The 19,113-nt window shown below is 32.9% G+C and overlaps 1 protein-coding gene across 1 annotated transcript; it reads left to right on the top strand.

Annotated features, from left to right (window-relative positions):
- The first annotated feature begins 1,257 nt into the window (after positions 1-1,257).
- On the top strand, positions 1,258-3,149 carry LOC110665635 (ferredoxin, root R-B2-like). The gene is made up of 2 exons (XM_058135807.1): positions 1,258-1,390; positions 2,511-3,149. The coding sequence occupies exon 2, from the start codon at positions 2,519-2,521 to the stop codon at positions 2,987-2,989; it is 471 nt and encodes a 156-aa protein (XP_057991790.1). The 5' UTR covers positions 1,258-1,390; positions 2,511-2,518; the 3' UTR covers positions 2,990-3,149.
- Positions 3,150-19,113: the final 15,964 nt, after the last annotated feature.

Raw genomic sequence — 19,113 nt, forward strand, 5'->3', positions numbered from 1 at the left:
AGAATGTGCTTCAATTGTATTTATTTTTGTACAGTACAAGCCAAAAGACAAAGTGGGTAGTTTTTCTAATACACATTTTTTACCTAAGATATTACTAGTAATACAAAGGTATTCAACATTCCTTTCATTTAATGTCTCAATATGGTATCCATTTCAGCAGATATATTTGAAACTTAATAAATTTCTTTGAGACTTGGTAGAAAACAATGCATTATCTATAATGAGTTTTATTCCCTCATGTAGAAATATGATAGCTCTTTTGGAGCTTTCAATTAAATTTGCACTACCAGATATTGTGTTAATATTTGCTATTTTCGTAAGCAAATGAAAAAAAAAATATATATATATATATATATATATATATTTTTTTTTAAATATGATATGTGTAGTTGCACTGTCAATTAGAAACATATCTTCAACATTAAGCTTTAACCCAAACAAAAACTTTGGACTATTCATATCCATATTGTCTTTAAAAGGAAAAAAAAAAAAAACAATATGAGATGTAGACAAAATAAGACTTTCCAAATAACATGACAATTTTATTAATATGATATGATAAAAAGTACCTTAAACAATATATGAAAACTAATATATCATGACAATATTAACTAAAATGATCAAACAAAAATATAGGAATAAAGAAAAATTTTCTCTTAGCCGACTTGGTTGATGGATTGAATGTTCTGGAATATATTTAGAAAAATAAATGAAAGGACTTAAATATTTAATGAAAGTAAAATTTAGGGATTAAATAATTTTATTTTATAAATACAGGGACCAAAGGGTTATTAATGATAAAATTTAAAGATTAAATAATAAATTTTCCTAAATATTAACATTGAAAAAAATTAAATTAATAAAACTTAACAAATAGAATAACACCAAATTTCATTTAACATTTTTTATTAACCAAATACTATTAACTATTAAACTACTGGCTATTTTTTAACTTTTTAACAATTACTTTTTTTTGAATTTACAAAAGAAATATTTAAACTTCAGCACTTTTTAACTTTGGCTCCAAAACATATTTTAAAGATTGGCCACTGAACGGTCAATTGTAGCATCCGCCAACAGCCCACAGCCGCCGCTATCGCCAAACCAATGCCCTAAATCAACAAATAAACCGGTTCATTAACAAGTTCGGTTCTACAAACACCGGCTAATCGCAAAGCATTATTGCTGGCACACCAGGGCAAAAGTCGTTTTCCAATTAAAAAAGACCACCTGGCATCACTTTCCAAGGATCTCAAGACTCCAATATATTCTAGTGGATCCACTCAAGAGATGGTCTAGTAGGGCAAAATTTCTGCTGCTTGCATTTGTCTTTGGTCTTTCCGCCCGCTACCCTTCGTTTTTCTTCGATCAGCGACCTTTGCTCTGTATTGTAAGATCTATTATTTCTCGATCTTCTGCCTCTTCTTCTGCTTGATGTGATGCTATTGATCTTTCTCTATACTGTTTTCTTTTTTTTTTTCTTTAAATTTTTTTATGGATGATTTGATGTCATCAGAACCCTTTTGCTTTTGATTTTTGAAGTATTTGATTAGAAGGGATATTTCTGATCTGCAGAATTGATAATATATATATATATATATTTTAGAATTGTTGAAGGGTTACTGTTCTTTTTCTTTTTCTTTTTTTTTGTTATTATTCAATTGTTTGTTTCTTTCTTTTCCTTTTTTTTCCTAATTAAATGTCATCATTTGATTTGTATGTTTGATTAAATTTATTTCTTAAATATTTGGCACTTGATTTTTCATATTTTGGATTACACCTCGCACAAGAAAATCTGCCGTTATTTTATATATATATATATATATATATATATATATATATATATATATATATATATATTATAGTATCAAAAGATTTACAGTCGAATATTGATCAAAAGAATATATAATGGTGAAAGCGGATTCATATAGCCAACCTAACTCAGATTGGGATGAAGGCTTAGTTGTTGTTGTTTTGTTGCTATTTTTTTTTTTAATTTATTCAAGGTTGGTTAAATCTACAAATCCAAAATTATTTGTATTATATGATTTGGATTACACTTGTACCATTGTTTTGGGGATTATGGGATTGCAAACGACATTTCTGAATTATCAATGGTTTGTGACTTAGTGTACATGGCCAAAATGTAGAAAACATGTTCTATAAAACACAGTTCATTTGAATTGTGTGTTTTTGTCATCTTAGTAGAATTACATTTATTCTTTAAGTTCAAGGTCCTTTAATTGTCTACTATTGTGTTTGGTCTCATCTGAATTCCTGAATCATTGTTTAAAACTCGATTCAAAATTAATAGGCTAATAAATTTTCAGTTGCTAGATTTGTAGGTTTGCTGCATCGTATCTAATTTTGTTTAAAATGTGTTGAAGCTTTGGTAAAATTACAATTATGACTTGTATAGAACGCCAAAGAGAATTTATTGTAATTTTGTTTGTGTATGGATTGATTATATCCTCTTTTTTTTATAATTTTTTTTTTGGGGTGTGGTTCAGATTGAAACATGTCGACTGTGAGACTTCCCACATCATGCTTTATCAGAAGTTCACCCCCTAGCAAAGTTACAAGCCCAAGTAGATCTTGTGCCTTGATCAAGAGTTCATGTTCTTTGGGTTCTGTAAAGAATGTATCTAAAGCATTTGGCTTGAAGTCTTCCTCCTTCAGAGTTTCTGCGATGGCAAATGTATACAGGGTGAAACTAATTGGACCAAACGGTGAAGAGAATGAATTTGAGGCCCCTGATGATACTTACATCCTTGACGCAGCAGAAAATGCAGGAGTAGACCTGCCGTACTCATGCAGAGCTGGGGCCTGCTCTACTTGTGCTGGGCAGCTGGTTACTGGATCCGTGGACCAATCAGATGGGTCGTTCCTCAACGAAGAGCAAATGGAGAAAGGATATGTCCTTACCTGTATCTCATATCCAACTTCAGATTGTGTTATTCACACCCACAAGGAAGGTGATCTCTACTGAATCATGTGAGCAGCAAACTTGTTTGCTGATAAGCCAAACATGAACTTTCATCAACCTAGACTGGTAGAATGTTTTATGCTGGACTTCATTTTCTTCTAAATTGCTTAATCCAATGTTTGTATTAGATTCTGCTCTCGAATATGATAATCTTTAGTCTCAAGTAGTCTTCAAGGCTTCACTCTTCTTGATTCAAGATCTGAGTTATTGAATGCAAACAAAAATTGTTTAAAGTCAGTGCCAATCACTTGTGGATGGCACCTTTTTAGAGTAGATTGCTAAAAACCAGCATGAATAGTGTTCTCATGGAATATGCGTGAATTTGGTTTGAGAGCTGGTTCTGATTCTTCGTTGTCCAAATTGTAAAATCAAGTCCTATTATTAGATTTTGTTCAATTATGAACTTCCATCAATAAATCACATGGAAAAATATGAGATTACAAGAATTCAATTCAATTGTCTTTGAAGGGATTATTACAAAAAAAAAAAAAAAAAAAAAAAAAAAAAAATATATATATATATATATATATATATATATATATATATATATATATATATATCTGTGTGTGTATTAAAATGTTTATGTTGTTTTTGTGTTGAAGTATTATCTAATAGAAATTTTAAAAGTAATTTTAATTATATATATATGGATTATAAAAAAATAATTTGTTGATAAAATGAAAATTAAATTATTTTTAAGACAAATAATTTCTTTTCTTAAAAAAAAAAATTATTTCCTGAATTTTAATAATTTTATTAAAATATAAAAATATTATATGATATAAATGTATACTATTTGTTTCACATTGTTGTCAAATAATGAAAAATATTTTTACTTTAAAAAATAATTTTCATAATTTTTTTTTTTATACAAGTTATAGAGTAAATACAAATCAAATTATATCAATAAATTCTTATTTTCCTTCTCCCTATTTATATTATTTCAACCTTTTTCTTCTTATATCAATTTGTTATATTCCGTAATAATATATAACAATGATATTATATTTTATATATAGTGATCGAATATTTGATTTGTATATAGTTTTAGAGGTTCAAATCCTAATTGCTTTTATTCCTTTAAAAATTTATGAAATACTAGCAAAACTGTAAAGGAAATATGCTTAAATATGCCCTTTACTTTTTGGGAGGTTTGAATAAAGCTCATTGTGAACTTTTTGTTCAAATTAATCCTAAACTTTCAATTAAGTTCAAATTAATAATGCCTTAATAAAATAATATAATTTTAATAATAAAATTTAATATTATTTATTATTTTTAACCAAATTAAATTTTTTTAAAAAAATAAAAATTCAATAATAAAAAGAACCCTAAACATTCAACTTAGCAATCATCCATACCTCAATCCAGATTGAACATCAAGAGCCAAAAATCTTCAGCAACAATGGCATTACAATTCTCAAACCTAGAAATCACCAAGAATAGTCAGCCCATAGCATTGATTTCTAATAATTCCTAGAATTCAAACATAAAGACCAATGAAATTTTCTTCCAATTTTAGAATAAATAATAACAATCAGATCCATGAAATTCATGATAATATGAACTAGGACCGGAAAGGATAAAACAAACACAGACCCACAAATGACAAAACTTAGTCTTCTTGTTTGTGGGTCTGATTGTCCTTTTCTTTGACAAACAACGTACACTCCTAGCTTCTCCCTCACTTGGCATTCCTTCCACACTACAAACTGAAGTTTACACTACAACCCATCTCCACCCTATATCCTGTCTCCATTCTTCTCATAGCAATTATAGTGTAATACCCATCATTTTTCAATGTCGAAATATTTATCCTCGACATTCGGGTGAAAAACGAGACTTCACTAACAAAGGAGTGGCAGTGAGATATGAAATATATTCATGTATGTGTGTTTAAAATGTTCAAAATATATATAAGAATGAACGAATGTTTTAAGGGTTTTGTTCTTTAAAAGTTTTAAAGAAGTATTTTGGGCAGAAGGAACTTCGGCTGTCGAAAAATAAATTTTTGGCAGCCGAAGTCACTTTTTGGTTCAAATGCCCATTTGGGCAGAATCAACTCCAATAGCTGAAAGTTGAACTTTCAGCAGCCAAAAGTCCCTCGACAGAGAGAGTATAAAAGGGAACTCAGTTCATTTCCTGCTCAAAACACTTAGGGTTTTCTTCTTTTCTTTCTCTCTCAACTTTGGGGCATGCAAGGATCTCTTTGAAGAGAACCTTTTGAGTTTTTGAAGATCTGGAGGTGAATTCTTCCATTTAGAAGTGTGAAAGAGTATATTCAAGTTTTGAAGTTTTGGTTCTCATGCCTCCAAGCTCTAAAAAAGGAGGTAACCTTCTTTTCTTCTTGATATAATAGATAGATCTAAGAGAGTTGATGAGGAATTAGGTTTCTAAAGCTTTAATTTCATGAAAAGTTGTTTCAAGTTTTAGCAGTTTATGTTATGTTGGGTTTGAGAAAAACCTAGGATTTAAGTTTTGAGTAATGTATATGGGTACTAAGCATGTTTTCTAGTTGTTCTAGGACTTAGAGATGTGTATATGTGATGAGATTGTATTTTAGAACTTTGAAATGAGTTTGGATATTAATGGGAGAAGGGTCCTGCAGGTTTTCGACTTGGAAATTTTGCAAATTCCTAGGTTCGGCTGTTGAAAGTCAGAGGTTCGACAGATGAAGCTTGCATTTTCTCGAAAAATCTAAAAATTTTCCAGGTTAGATAGCCAAGTCCCATACTTCAGTAGTGTCTATGGCCACTGCCCAAATTAGGCACCTAATGTTCCAAGGTTCAGCAACCGAAACCCAAGGCTCTAGTAGCCAAACTTGGTTCTGCCCACTTATTTTCTTCTTCAATTCCAAGATTCCAAAACCTAATTTTATGGTTCCTAAGGGCCTGGAATAGGATATTTATGTTATGTATAGAGTTTTAGAGCCTTGTTTAATACTCGAGGGTCCAATTTTATAGGATCGAGCTTGAGGGACTCAGAAAAGTAAGGATCCAAGGATAGCTCCCATTTGAGTAAGAAGGTTGATAGGCTACAAGAGGTGAGCAACTCTAATCTTAATAAAATGAAAACTATTTACATGTAATTAATGAGTGTCCTCATGCATCATGTCATATTTATTTAGGATGTATGTATCTAGAATACAAAGATGTTGCATAATTACATAAATTGTTGTTTTACTCCCCCCATGTTATATTTATGTAACGTTACATATGTTATGGATCCATAAGTAAATCCTAAGGGCAGATCTTGAAGTTGCCCTTTAAGGGAGATCTGATAGTTGTCCTTAGGTACATGACATAGGTCATGTTTAAAAGAAAAGTTTGGGGAGTTATTGGTGATAATATCCATCTTACGTGAAATATTTATGACGTGAAAATCCATGTGAATAATGTATTGCACATGTATGAATGAATGATGCAATTAATGATGGTTAGTTTACTCACTAAGCTAGCTTACCTCATTCCCCTAATCCTCAGGTGCAGGATTACAGGACTAGAAAAGTTCTTCGAAAAGAGAGCTTCAAAGGTAGTCTTAGCCCTTCCTCATGTATGATGTATGGGTAGATAGACATGTAATTTATGAATGGATAGTACTATACTAGTGATTAAAGAAATTTAAAAATATGTGATATTTGTTTAAGTATAATGATGATATGTTGTGTAAACCCTTGAGGTTATGTATGTTGAACCATTACACTTTGGATTTCATGTATGTTAAGGTTCAAATTATGAACCATTATCATGTATGAATGTTTATGTATGGATGAAAGACTAAGGTGTAATGGTTTGATGTATGTTAAAATAGTGTGAGGTAGGAATGTGTGTATGTTTCATAGGTTTCATGCTTGTTATTGGTTTTAATAGCCATAAGATCCCTAGTGTTGATAACAGCCCCTAGTTTGGGTCATTACAAAGTTGGTATCAGAGCTCTAGGTTAGATGAGTGGACCTAGATGCTAGTAAAAGTATAAAAGAAAGGTGAAAGGAAGTTTGTTGATCAGCACAGTTAGGGAAATACATGTCCATAGGGTTAAGTTCCTATATGTTATGTGGTGAATGCTATGTTTGATTATGTGTTATGTGTTCATGTGAATGCACATGAACTTTTTATGTGCTAAACACTTCTTATTTGCTTTAAAAAATGTGAGGTTCAAGATGGTCCGCTAGGTTGACTGGCACTCCACCCAAGAATGAGGGTGTGGGAGTACTATCAGCCAACTCTGTTGTTAGGGAGAGAGCAAGTAGAGGTGGAAGGGGAGTGTAACACCCTCATATTAAGTAGTTCGTACATTCTATTGTTCCGGTGACTAGTGTCTGTCCAGACGGCTAGAATGTCTGGGACTATGTTTAATTCACATAGAAGAGACATAAATAAAATTGATAAAGATCAAATGAGGTTGGATTAAAATAAGAGAAATGAAGCATCATTAGGTTAAATGAGCCTAGAGTGCTGATGATGGGTGTCCGACCCGGGAAGCGGCTGCAAACTCAGTTGCTACCCTAAATTCGTATGGGACCTCATGAAATTCTTAATTAATGGATAATTGCGAAATTATTGGGAACTAGAAAATTATGGAAATAAAAAGGGAACAAGCACAAATAAGGGAATCAGAATTAAAGAACTCATCGTGCATTATGAAAAAAGATGAATTATAATCGATGAGGGGCATTTTGGTCAATTCACTCATAGAGTTGACTTTTGACCTAAATGTCCATTAAAATTAGTGAGATTAGAATGTTGAAAAATAATTAAAAAAAATGAAGAAAGGTGTATGGAGAAGGAAAGAAATGAAATTTTAAATTTTAATTAGTATTATGACATCACAATGACACAAGCATGACACAATTAAGATTATAATTTTTAATTTATGAATTTTGGGGATAAATATGTATAAAAGAAGACAAAAATTAGCTAAAGATAAAACCAAAAAAATACCATCTTCTACCTTAGTTGGCCGGCCACACCTCCCATTTTCCTTTCTCCATTGTTGTTCTCCCAAAGCTCTAAATCCCTTAGTTTTCTTCCATATTTTCTGTGACACCCCTTACCTTTCTACAGTGTAGCCGAGCCAGTTATGCCACACAGTGTGCTGGAGCACCCATTTATGTTTCTATTATAATTTATCCCTTTTTATTCATTTATTTTCAATTTTGATAAATCTGAATTTTTCCGCAAATTTTATAGAAAATCCGGCAGAGTGCCGGCTGTAAATTGGAAAAACAGTTCTTTTGAACCTGTTTAAAAACACTTTCAATATAATTTCCAAATCCAAACTCCATTATACACATTTCAAGTCAATCTCAAAATCTCAAATCACAATACTATTTTCAAAACTTTTCTGTTCACTTCATCACTTGAAGCATATTCATAAATATTTCTCAACATTTCATTTATCAACATACATTATGCAGAAAATTTCAATAATATAAAATTTCATATATTTACATTAATACATAATTATAAGAGTTTATAGTTACAATCCAAACTAATACAAAATGCAAAATACAAAAGGGCCACCCATAGTCCTAATGTCCTACCATATGCAGTGCAGATGTGAGGTGACTCTGGACCCCGGATGCAGCTCTGAAGTCTCACCCCGTCTGATGTCTGCTGGGCTCCCCAGCTAGGTCTCCAGTACCTGTGCGTGGCAAAAGCGACGCGCTAAGCAATTCTGCTTAGTGATAACAATATAAAACAAAATAAAATATAATAAAAATAAGTATGCAGAATGTATGTTTACATTTTTGAGTAGACTTAATTTCTGATATTATTTGCAGTATTATTCGATTAAAATTTTGTAAGGTTTATTATCATTGCCCGAGTAACCCATACTAGTTGATCGGATCGATAAACGGTAACCGCACCGAGTACTAAGTACCTCAGACCATCACACCATCGGTCACATTGTGTCTCCCGGTGTGCAACAGAATAGCTAATAAGCTGTAATAATTGTCAGGGTTAAAAACCCAAGTATATAAACTCAAATAACATAGCCAAAGGCTATTATGTCGCAGAATGGCATGGAAAGCCATGAAACACAGAATGGCATGAAGCCATATGCAGTACTGCTAATAGAACCCTATTGGCATGCCAAGCTATCCAAACCAATCTTGTTAGGTATACTAGGGCATATTACACTTTTAAATTTCAAAATTTTTGAATTTAAAGTTTGAATGTTCCTATTCATTTCATTAGTCAACTAAAATGTTGACTTTTGCATAGACAATAGGTACATTGGTTTTAATACTCCCAACATACCACATTTTGCATTCAAAATTTGTTGGTATTGGTTACCAATACCATTTCTAAGCTTAATGTTAGTTGGGCAGAATTTTCAGTTTTTATGCTTTGTCTTTACTATTCCATTGGTCAATTTTGCAGTGGGAATTTGGCAAAGTGATCAGCATGAAAGTTGTTCCTTATTTTGTCTAGTTGTATTTCCTTTTTTGAATCACTCCATTTAGAGTTTTGTAGCTCAAGTTATGGTTCAAAAACCACAACTGGCAGGATTGAAATTTTGTCAAGAATTTCTAGACTGATCATATCTACAGTGTAATAAATAGTGATTGTAACTCACTTGTTGAATATGTTCTGGTCATAATTTAGGTTAGGTTTCTTCATGAAAGTTGTTGGTCTATATCTCAGCTTGTTGCTGGTAAAATTTCAAGTCAATTGGACCTTTCTACACTGAGTTATGGCCAAATGACCAAATACTGTTCATTTGGTCATTTTGCCTAGGCAGACTGCAGATTAGGGCAAGCTTTTGGTCCACTTAGTTTGGTTTTATGGGCATGGTTTCTTCACCAAAGTTGTGCCATTATGTGTCTAGTTTCATGTCCAATTGGCCTGCACCAATTGAACCTCTACAATTCAAGTTATGGCTGCCCAAACCTGCTGAACTCATGTCCAATTCTGCAGGTCACCATGGGCAGCCACACCAAACCCAAATTCCACTACTCAACACACTTCATTTTTGATTTAAACAGAACCAAATGGTCACTAATTGACCATTAAAACCTATTTTCATTATCACATGGTCAAAGTCCCATTTCTCCACCCCAACCCTAACTCATACATTACCACACATGCATTTTCACTTCATTTCATCAATCCACTTAATAGATACATATTGTGGGCAACCATAGCAACCTTTTAACTTCATTAAACTCAACACAATCAAACCCTAACCATGGCTGCCAAAAATAATGGATGGCATACAAGTGGTATTTAGCAATTTTCCTTTGTAATTCTTACTCATACATAGTCCTTAAACATGTATTCAAAGTAAAAATTAAGGTTAGGTCACTAACCTCTTAAGGAGCTAATTCAAAGCTTGTAAGAACTCTTTCTTTTTAATTCTTTTTGCTCCCAAAAGACTCACCAAGATGATATAATAATTTTTTGTGTTGAGAAATTTAGGTTTTAATGGATGGAAACCCAAGAAATTAAGCTTGGTAAAGAGGGCTATGGGGCGGCAAGGAAGGAGAGGAGAAGAGCAGATGGTGGTTCCCGAAATTTGGACTTCTTTTCTTTCTTTTTCTGCCAATTAAGTCTTTTTAAATACCTTGGTGCCATGTGTCAACACTTGATTGGGTTGGAGACTTTTAATGACATCATTATGATGTCATAATTTCAATTTCTTTCATTTTTTCATCCTTTTCTTATCCATTTAATTTCAATTAAATTTTTAACAACATTTAATCATATTTTATGTTATATAAATTATTTATTTAACTGGACAAGTTGGCCAAAAATCATATCTGAAGACGAAATGACCAAAATGCCCTCCGTTTGGCTTAATGAGCCAAAATTGTCTGTACCGATTGAAAAATTTTTCTAAGTATTTTCTTAGCATTCTAATACCATAAGAACCTCAATGACCCTTCTCTGGAGTCCCAAAAATTATTTTATAATTTTTTCCCCTGGTCTAGGGCTCCTAGTTGCGAGAATCGCAACTTCTCACTAGGTTACCCATCGCTAGGGCACCGGCTCATTTAACTTGGTTGTATTTTATTTCTAAAATTTTTCCTAAATTTTTCTTATTAATATTTGAGTTAATTATGGTTTCTCACTTTAGTTTAAATATTTTTCCAGACGTTCTAGCTGTCCGGACCAACATTGGTCACCAGAACAGTCGACTGTACGAACTAGCTAAAGTAAGGATGTTATATTTTCCCTAGCCCCAAACACAAAAACTTGTTATTTGACTTTGATTAAGAGATTGGGAGCAAAAAGAAGAAGAAATATTGAAGTTTGCAAGCTTGGGAAAATTGTCCAATTGAGGTATGTACAATTCTAGCTTAAATTCTTGTTAGATTATTGAACTTGAGCTTGATTATGCAAATTTTACAAAGGAAATTGAAGAAAATATGCATGAATGGTGGTGTAAGATTTTCGGTCAGCTTAGGGTATGCTAGGGTTGACGTGTTTTGATTGAATTGATGGTAAATTCTAGCTTATACGAGGTTGTATATGTGATTAGTGCATTGAAATTGCATGGAATTGCATGAATTGGGAATATGGAGAATTAGGGTTTTGGTGAAAATTAGGGTTTTGTAGTATGTTATGCAAATGATGTTTGTAAGGCCTAATTATGGTCATTTGGTATACTTTAGTTGAGAATTTATGTTGAATTGATGAAAGGAATTGATGGATTTTTAATGTGTTGAATGGCCAGAATTCTGTACCCTTGAGTTTAGTAGGTTTGAATGGGTACAAGTTGAGTTACATAGCTCCAATTGGTGTGAGGCCAATTGGAGATGAAACCTAAGACATAATGCTAGAAATGTTATGAAGATAGCTTGTCCATAAACTTATCATAAGTTATCCTAATTGGAGCTTGAATCCGGATTGTAATTCTGGACCTAACAAAAAATGACCAAATGAATAGTACTTAGTAAATTAGGCATAACTCACTCTAGAAATCTCCAAATTAGGTAATTATTAAACCAATGGAAACCTGAGACATAGGAGAACAACTCTTATGAAGAAAATAGAGCCAAATTATGATCCTAAGTTGATAAAATTGCTAGATAAATTTGGTCCAGCAAATCTGCCCTGATTTTGGACTAACCTGGAAATTTTGGACAATTACCTATCCGACCAGTTTTGGCAAAATTGTCATAACTTGGGCCACAAAAATGCAAATTAGGTGATTCCAAAATGAAAATGTTCATAAGACATAGCATTATAAACTTTATGTTTTGACTAGAACCCAGTTTATAAGGCAAGATAGGAGAATTGTTGGGATAAGTCAGGAATCCTAAATTTGGAATTCCTGCTCCTTAGCTAATTGGCCTTATGACTTCCGAATGGTTATCAGACCATAACTTCCTCTACAAAACTCCAATTAAAGTAATTCAAAGTGATTTGGAAATCTAAGACCAAGACCTAAAACATTGTTTTAGGGACCAGGGTCAAATTATGAGCATAAGATGCCCGGATATAGGATATAAGTTTAAGGTACAAATCTGGAAAACTTGAAATTTTAAGATATGACACCTGAAACAGTGTCTAATTTTTTTGCCATAACTTGAGTTATAGAACTTCAAATTAAGTGATTCAAATTGGAAATTAAACCTAACACATAAAGGAACAATTTTCATGCAGATCACCTTAGGAAATAAAGACTGGAACTAGGTTGAAATGGGGTTACAAAGTTAGGGTCCAGAACTGCCCTGAACCCAAAAAACATTGAAACTTCAAAATTTACTTAGGGTTGCATTAGGCATTTATTTGATTAGCTATTGGAGATAATTAGAATGAGTATTAAGGTTTTGTAATTGTGTGATTTCAGTAGACAAAGAGACTTCCAAGGAAGGAAAGGCCTAGGACATAAAGAAAGAGTCTTATTTAATGTTTGTGCACAACTAACCATTTTTAATTGTTTTTCACTTTGAAATTGATTTGAATAAGCTTATATGAATGATTTATGATTTTTATTGTATTGAGAACTTTAAATTGTTGAATGAAATTGTATGAATCAAATATGATTTTTCCTATGCATCTAAAGAATTATTTACATTGTTTTGAAAATTGTGAATTATGAAATGAAATTATATTATGGAAAGGCGGATGTTGGCCCTTCATTTCATTGTAATAAGGGGGTGAGCTGGTATTTGAATGTATTTTGAAGTGCTTTTGTGAACTTGATGTGTTGCCAACTATGTGCATGAATTTGCAACAGTTAAAAAGGTTTGTTGATTTATAAATGTGTTTTGTGAATGGAATTTCTTTAAATATATTTTGAAACCACTGCTGACATGACAATGTGATTGTACTCCTCATTAGCTTGTCTAGTGAGATGATATTAATTGTGATCTCCTCCACTTGTTGGGGTTGAGTTTCCTCCCTCTCTGGCTTGCTAGTTGAGGTAGAGTTCAGATGAGTACTCATATATATTAGCTAGTCTTTGGTGCCTCCCTTTAGCCTCGGTTATTGGGGGGAGTTTGCTTTGTCGTGGTGTACAACACGACAATCATCATTAAATTTTGTGTTATGGGTACAATTGTGTGAATTGTTGGCAACACCCTTAAATTATGCATATTTTTATAAAAGGTGATTGAACCAAATATTTGTCAATGGTAGAAAAATATTATATTGTTTTCATGGTTCAAGGAAAAAGTGAATATTTTAAATACTTTATTATGATTTGGTAAATTGTGAATATTTGATCAAAATGTTATTCGAGCAATGGATTCATATGATTGAAATTATTGACCATGGTTTTATGAATTATGATTAATTTGAATATTTCAAATTTTTAAGAGTTATGATTTATTAAAGTAGTTTTTATATTGAGTTTTTTTAAAATTGTTAGTTGTGTACCACTGAGTTCATCACTCAGCGATAGTTTTGTATGCTATCGCAGGTGAAAGAGAAGATAAAGCAGCTGAGTGAGATTACTTGAAGCTGTGATTTGAAGTCTTGTTGGGACTGTGGTTTGATTAGATGCGGGTATATTATAGGTATACCCTTGGTAATTTCTTTTTGATGTATTTTCTTTTTGATGTATTTTGTAGCTATATTTATGTTTGTACAAATATTGAGCAGTTGTATAAAAAGCTCTGTAATAAAATCTTGAAATTATAATTATTGTAATATTATTTTGAGATTTTATTTATATGTAAATTTTTATAATATTAATTTTATTACCTCAATGAATGCAAATATTTAGATTTCTTTCTGAGTCTTGTAAATAATGAATTATTTTCTTTATGATGAGATTTGTTGAGAATGAAACGAGATAATTTGAGTTGATTGAATTCCAGTTGGGTATGATATATTTTTATAAATTGTTTTTCAACAGGTTGAAGAACTGTTTTTACATAGTTTTAGCCGTAACCACGCTGCTTTTTCGTAAAATTTTAAGAATGCCTAACTAATTCTAAATAAGTTTTGTGACATATACTTGAATTGAAAACACTTAAAATTAAATTTTTATCATCACGCCAAACTTAAAAATGAATTTGTTTCTTCAAAATCCCTTGTAGTATATTTAATAGATTATTGGTAGGCGAAATTCGGTAATTATTAGGTATACTACGGGATCATGTCATATCTTACGGAGGGGTAAGGTGTCACAAGGAGAATCTTCAAGAGGTTCTAGAAGGTCCTTTGAAGTTAGTAGGGAGACTACTTGTGACATTCTCATTTTAGGTAGTCCGTACATTCTATTATTTCGGTGACTAACATCAGTTCAGACAGTCAGAATATCTGGAACTATACTTAAATTAGAGTGAGGAACCATAAATAAATTAAATAATAGTCAAGTAAAATCAAAGAGAAAATCAAAGAAATGAAATGCAATTGGGTTAAAGGAGTCGAGGTTCTAGCGATGGTTAATCCTATCGGGAAGCGACTGTGAATACAGTTGGCAACCCTAGACTCGTGGGGAATCCTATGAGATAATTAATTGGGACTTAACTGAAGGATTTATGAGGTTTAAATGACAATAAAATGTCATGAAAATGCAAGAAACTTTAATGCTAATCAGTAAAGGCAATTATGATGTGATGAAAGCTATGAATGGCATTTTGGTCATTTCACCCTCAGAGATGAATTTTGACCTAAATGTCAACTAAAATGAGAGAGATTAAAACATTGAAAGTTGAATTAAAATCGTAAAGTATGTATAAAAAATTTAAGAAGGAACATGGAATGGAATTAATGAAATTTAATTCTCATTTAAGACATAAGCATGACCAAGCATGATAACATAATGACATAATTTGTGACACCCCTTACCCGTCTATAGTATAGCCGAGTAAGATATGTCACACAATGTACCGGAATACCCTATTTTATTTCAATCATTTTTATCCTTCCTTATTTATTTTTATCATAGTTATGAAGTACAATTTGGTGAAGTATAATTTATTTAAGTTATTTATGGAAAACATCAATTTATTTGAGGTTTCGCAAATTTTATAGAAAATCCGGTAGAGTACCGGCTAAAAATAGAGAAAACAGTTCTTCGGAACCTGTGAAAAACACTTCCAAAATTTTCAATCATTCCCAAACTCCATTTCATCAACAAAGTCTCAATATTTTTCAAATAACAATTCCATTTCTCATTCATTCATTCCTCATGATATTCATATACAAGTCATAAATAAATACTCAATTTTCCATTCATAAACAAAATTTCCATTATTTACATCAATACCCAAAATACATTACATAAGTCTTAATTACACATGAGAAAATAAAAGTTAATTACAAAATACCAAAAATGAAACCTAGTGTCCTACTAATGCACTGATGTCGGTGAGGTGACATGGACACTATGCAGTCACAGTGAAGGTCTCACCCACCAGTGATCATCTGGGCTCTCGGTCTCTCTATGACCTACGCGTGGTAAAAGCAACGCGCTAAGCAATAATGCTTAGTGGTGCCAATAATAAAATAAAAAGAAATAACAGAAAATAAATATGCAGTGCATGTTCTGATGTCTTATGCAGACAATTTTTTGATCATTATTGGTTATCTTATTTATTTTGTACTTGTTATATTCATAATTTCATTAAATTTATACACTTCCATTTTTAGTTGCCCAAGTAACCTATACTGGATGACTGGACTGGATAAACGGGTAAACTGGCACTGGGTATCAAGTACCTCGGGCCATCACACCATAGGTCGCATATGTATCTCCCGGTGTGCAACAGAACAGCTAATGAGCTGTAATAAATATTAGGCACAAGGCCAAGTATCATCACAATGTCAGAATGGCTAAAGCCATGAAATCACAAAATGACATAATACCATGTGCAGTAGAGCTAACTGAACCCTATTGTCATACCAACCTATCCAAACCAATCTTGATAGGTGTACTAGGGCATGTTACATTTTTAAATTGTACAATTCTTGAAATTTAAGTTTAGGTGTTACTATTCATTTCATTAGTCAACTAAAATGTTGACTTTTACATAGACAATAGGTACATTGGTTCTAATACTCTCAACATACCACATTTTGCATTCTAAAATTGTTGGTATTGGTTGCCAATACCATTTCTAAGCTTAGTGTTAGTTATTCAAAATTTTCAGATTTCAAGCCTCATATTTACTGTTCCATTGGTCATTTGTACAGTAAGAATTTGGTAAAATTGTCTCCATGAAAGTTGTTCCTTATTTTTTCTAGTTACATTTCCTTTTTTGAATCAGTCTATTTGGAGTTTTGTAACTCAAGTTATGGCCTAAACACCATAACTGGCCGGATTGGACAGAATCCAAAATTCTGGGCAAAACTGTTTCTGACAGATTTAGTAACCTAAGTTTGGTTGGCAATTTGACTAGGATATATTCAGAATTTGGATTTGTGTTCCTCATGAAAGTTGTAGGTCTATGTCTCAGCTTTCTGCTGGTAAAATTTTAGGTCAATTGGACCTTTCTACACTGAGTTATGACCAAATGAATAGATACTATTCATTTGGTCATTTTGCCCAGGCAGAATGCAAGTCACCCGAATTAGGGCAATTTTTAGGCCAACTTGGTTTGGTTTTCTGGGCAGGGTTCCTTCACCAAAGTGGTGCCATTATGTGTCTAGTTTCATGTCCAATTAGCCTTGCACCAACTGAACCTCTACAACTCCATTTATAGCTGCCCAAACCTGCTGGACTCACATCTAGACCTGCAGGGAAGCCAAGGCAGCTCACCCAAATTCAAATACCAAGCCACAACTCACTTCATTTCTTCATCATACATAGCCAAATGGTCACTAATTGACCATTTAAACTTTTATTCACCAACACATGAGCAAACCCTAGGTTTCTCCCTATCCCTAACTCCACAATTTCAATTTGTTCCATTCTCATATTTTCTAGTTTAGATTAATGTTGTAACAAAGAATATAAGACAAAAATAAACAAAAGTGGCACTAACCTTCACTTAGTCACTTTCCAAGACTTAAAAACTTCACTTTCTTCCTTTCAAATTGCTGCCCAAGGCTTGCTCTAGTGGTAGGGATAATTTTTAATGAAGGCAAGTTAGGGTTTTGAGGTGGCTTAAGGTGGGAATTGAAGCTTTGATAAGCTTTCAATGGTGGTTGGGTATGGAGGAGAGGAAATGGCTGGTTTGGGTGAAGGAGATGAATCTGATTGCTTTTGTTTATTCTTGTCTCAATTATCCCCTTTTAATAGGTTAGCTTAATTGTGATTGGTGGGGAAAGGGTTGATGACATCATGTGATGTCAAAATTGTTATTTAATCTCATTTTCTTTCCTTTTTTCTCTACTCATTTTCAATTTAATTTTTAGCAATATTTATTCACATTTTATGTCATAATAATTATTTACTTAACTGAACAAGTCGGCCAAAAATCACCTCTGAAGGTGAAATGACTAAAATGCCCTCCGTTTAGCTTAACAGACTAAAATTGTCTGTACTAATTGAAAATTTTTTCTAAGAATTTTCTTGGCATTCTAATGCCATAGAAACCTCAATGACCCTTCTCTGGAGTCCCATAAATTATTTCATGAATTTTTCCCTTGGTCTAGGGCTCCTAGTTGAGAGAACCGCAACTTCCCGCTGGGTTACCCATCGCTAGGGCACTGGCTCATTTAACTTGATTGTATTTTATTTCTAAAATTTTTCCTAAATTTTTCTTTTTAATATTTGAGTTAATTATAGTTCCTCACTTTAGTTTAAATATTTTTTTCTGGACGTTCTAACTGTGCGGACCGACACTGGTCACCGGAACAGTAGAATGTACGGAGTTGCTATAGGGAGAGTGTTACAACTCTTCCCCTCTAATTTAAATTTCGTCCTCGAAATTTACCTGATGCAAACAGTTGAGGGAACTGTTGCCTTATCGTCTCTTCACTTTCCCATGTTGCCTCCTCGGTGTTGTGGTGCCTCCAAAGCACTTTCACCAGTGGAATCTGCTTATTCCTCAACTCTTTCACTTCGCGAGCCAGGATCTGTATGGGTTCTTCTTCATATGTCAAATCCGATTGTACTTCAATTTCTTCCATGGAGATGACATGTGAAGGATCTGAGTGGTATCTTCTTAGCATAGATACGTGGAACACATTGTGGATCTTGTCCAGCTTTGGTGGTAGAGCTAGCCTGTAGGCTACTGGTCCCACACGTTCAATGACTTCATATGGGCCAATGAACCTAGGGCTCAACGTACCTTTTCTTCCAAACCTCAGTACCTTCTTCCACACTGATACCTTGAGCAACACTTTATCGCCAACCGCATATTCTATTTCTTTTCTCTTCAGGTCAGCATCGAATTTTTGTCTGTCTGAGGCAACCTTCAGATTAGCTTTGATTAGCCTTACCTTTTCCTCAGTTTGTTTCACCAGGTCTGGCCCTACCAGTTTATCTTCGCCTAATTCAGTCCAGCACACTGGAGTTCTACATTTTCTCCCATACAGTGCTTCATATGGGGCCATTTGGATGCTAGCTTGGTAGCTGTTGTTGTATGCAAATTCTGCCAGTAGGAGGTATCTATCCCAACTTCCCTTAAACTCAATGACACAACTCCTCAGCATATCCTCAAGGACCTGACATATATTTTATGTTATTATTATCATTTCAGTTCAATATTTGTATTAGTTCAATTGGTTTTAATTGTTTACCTGGATTACTCTTTCTGATTGCCCATCCATCTGAGG

Source organism: Hevea brasiliensis, chromosome 14 (genome assembly GCF_030052815.1).
Source record: "Hevea brasiliensis isolate MT/VB/25A 57/8 chromosome 14, ASM3005281v1, whole genome shotgun sequence".
In the NCBI taxonomy this organism is placed as follows: Eukaryota; Viridiplantae; Streptophyta; class Magnoliopsida; order Malpighiales; family Euphorbiaceae; genus Hevea; species Hevea brasiliensis.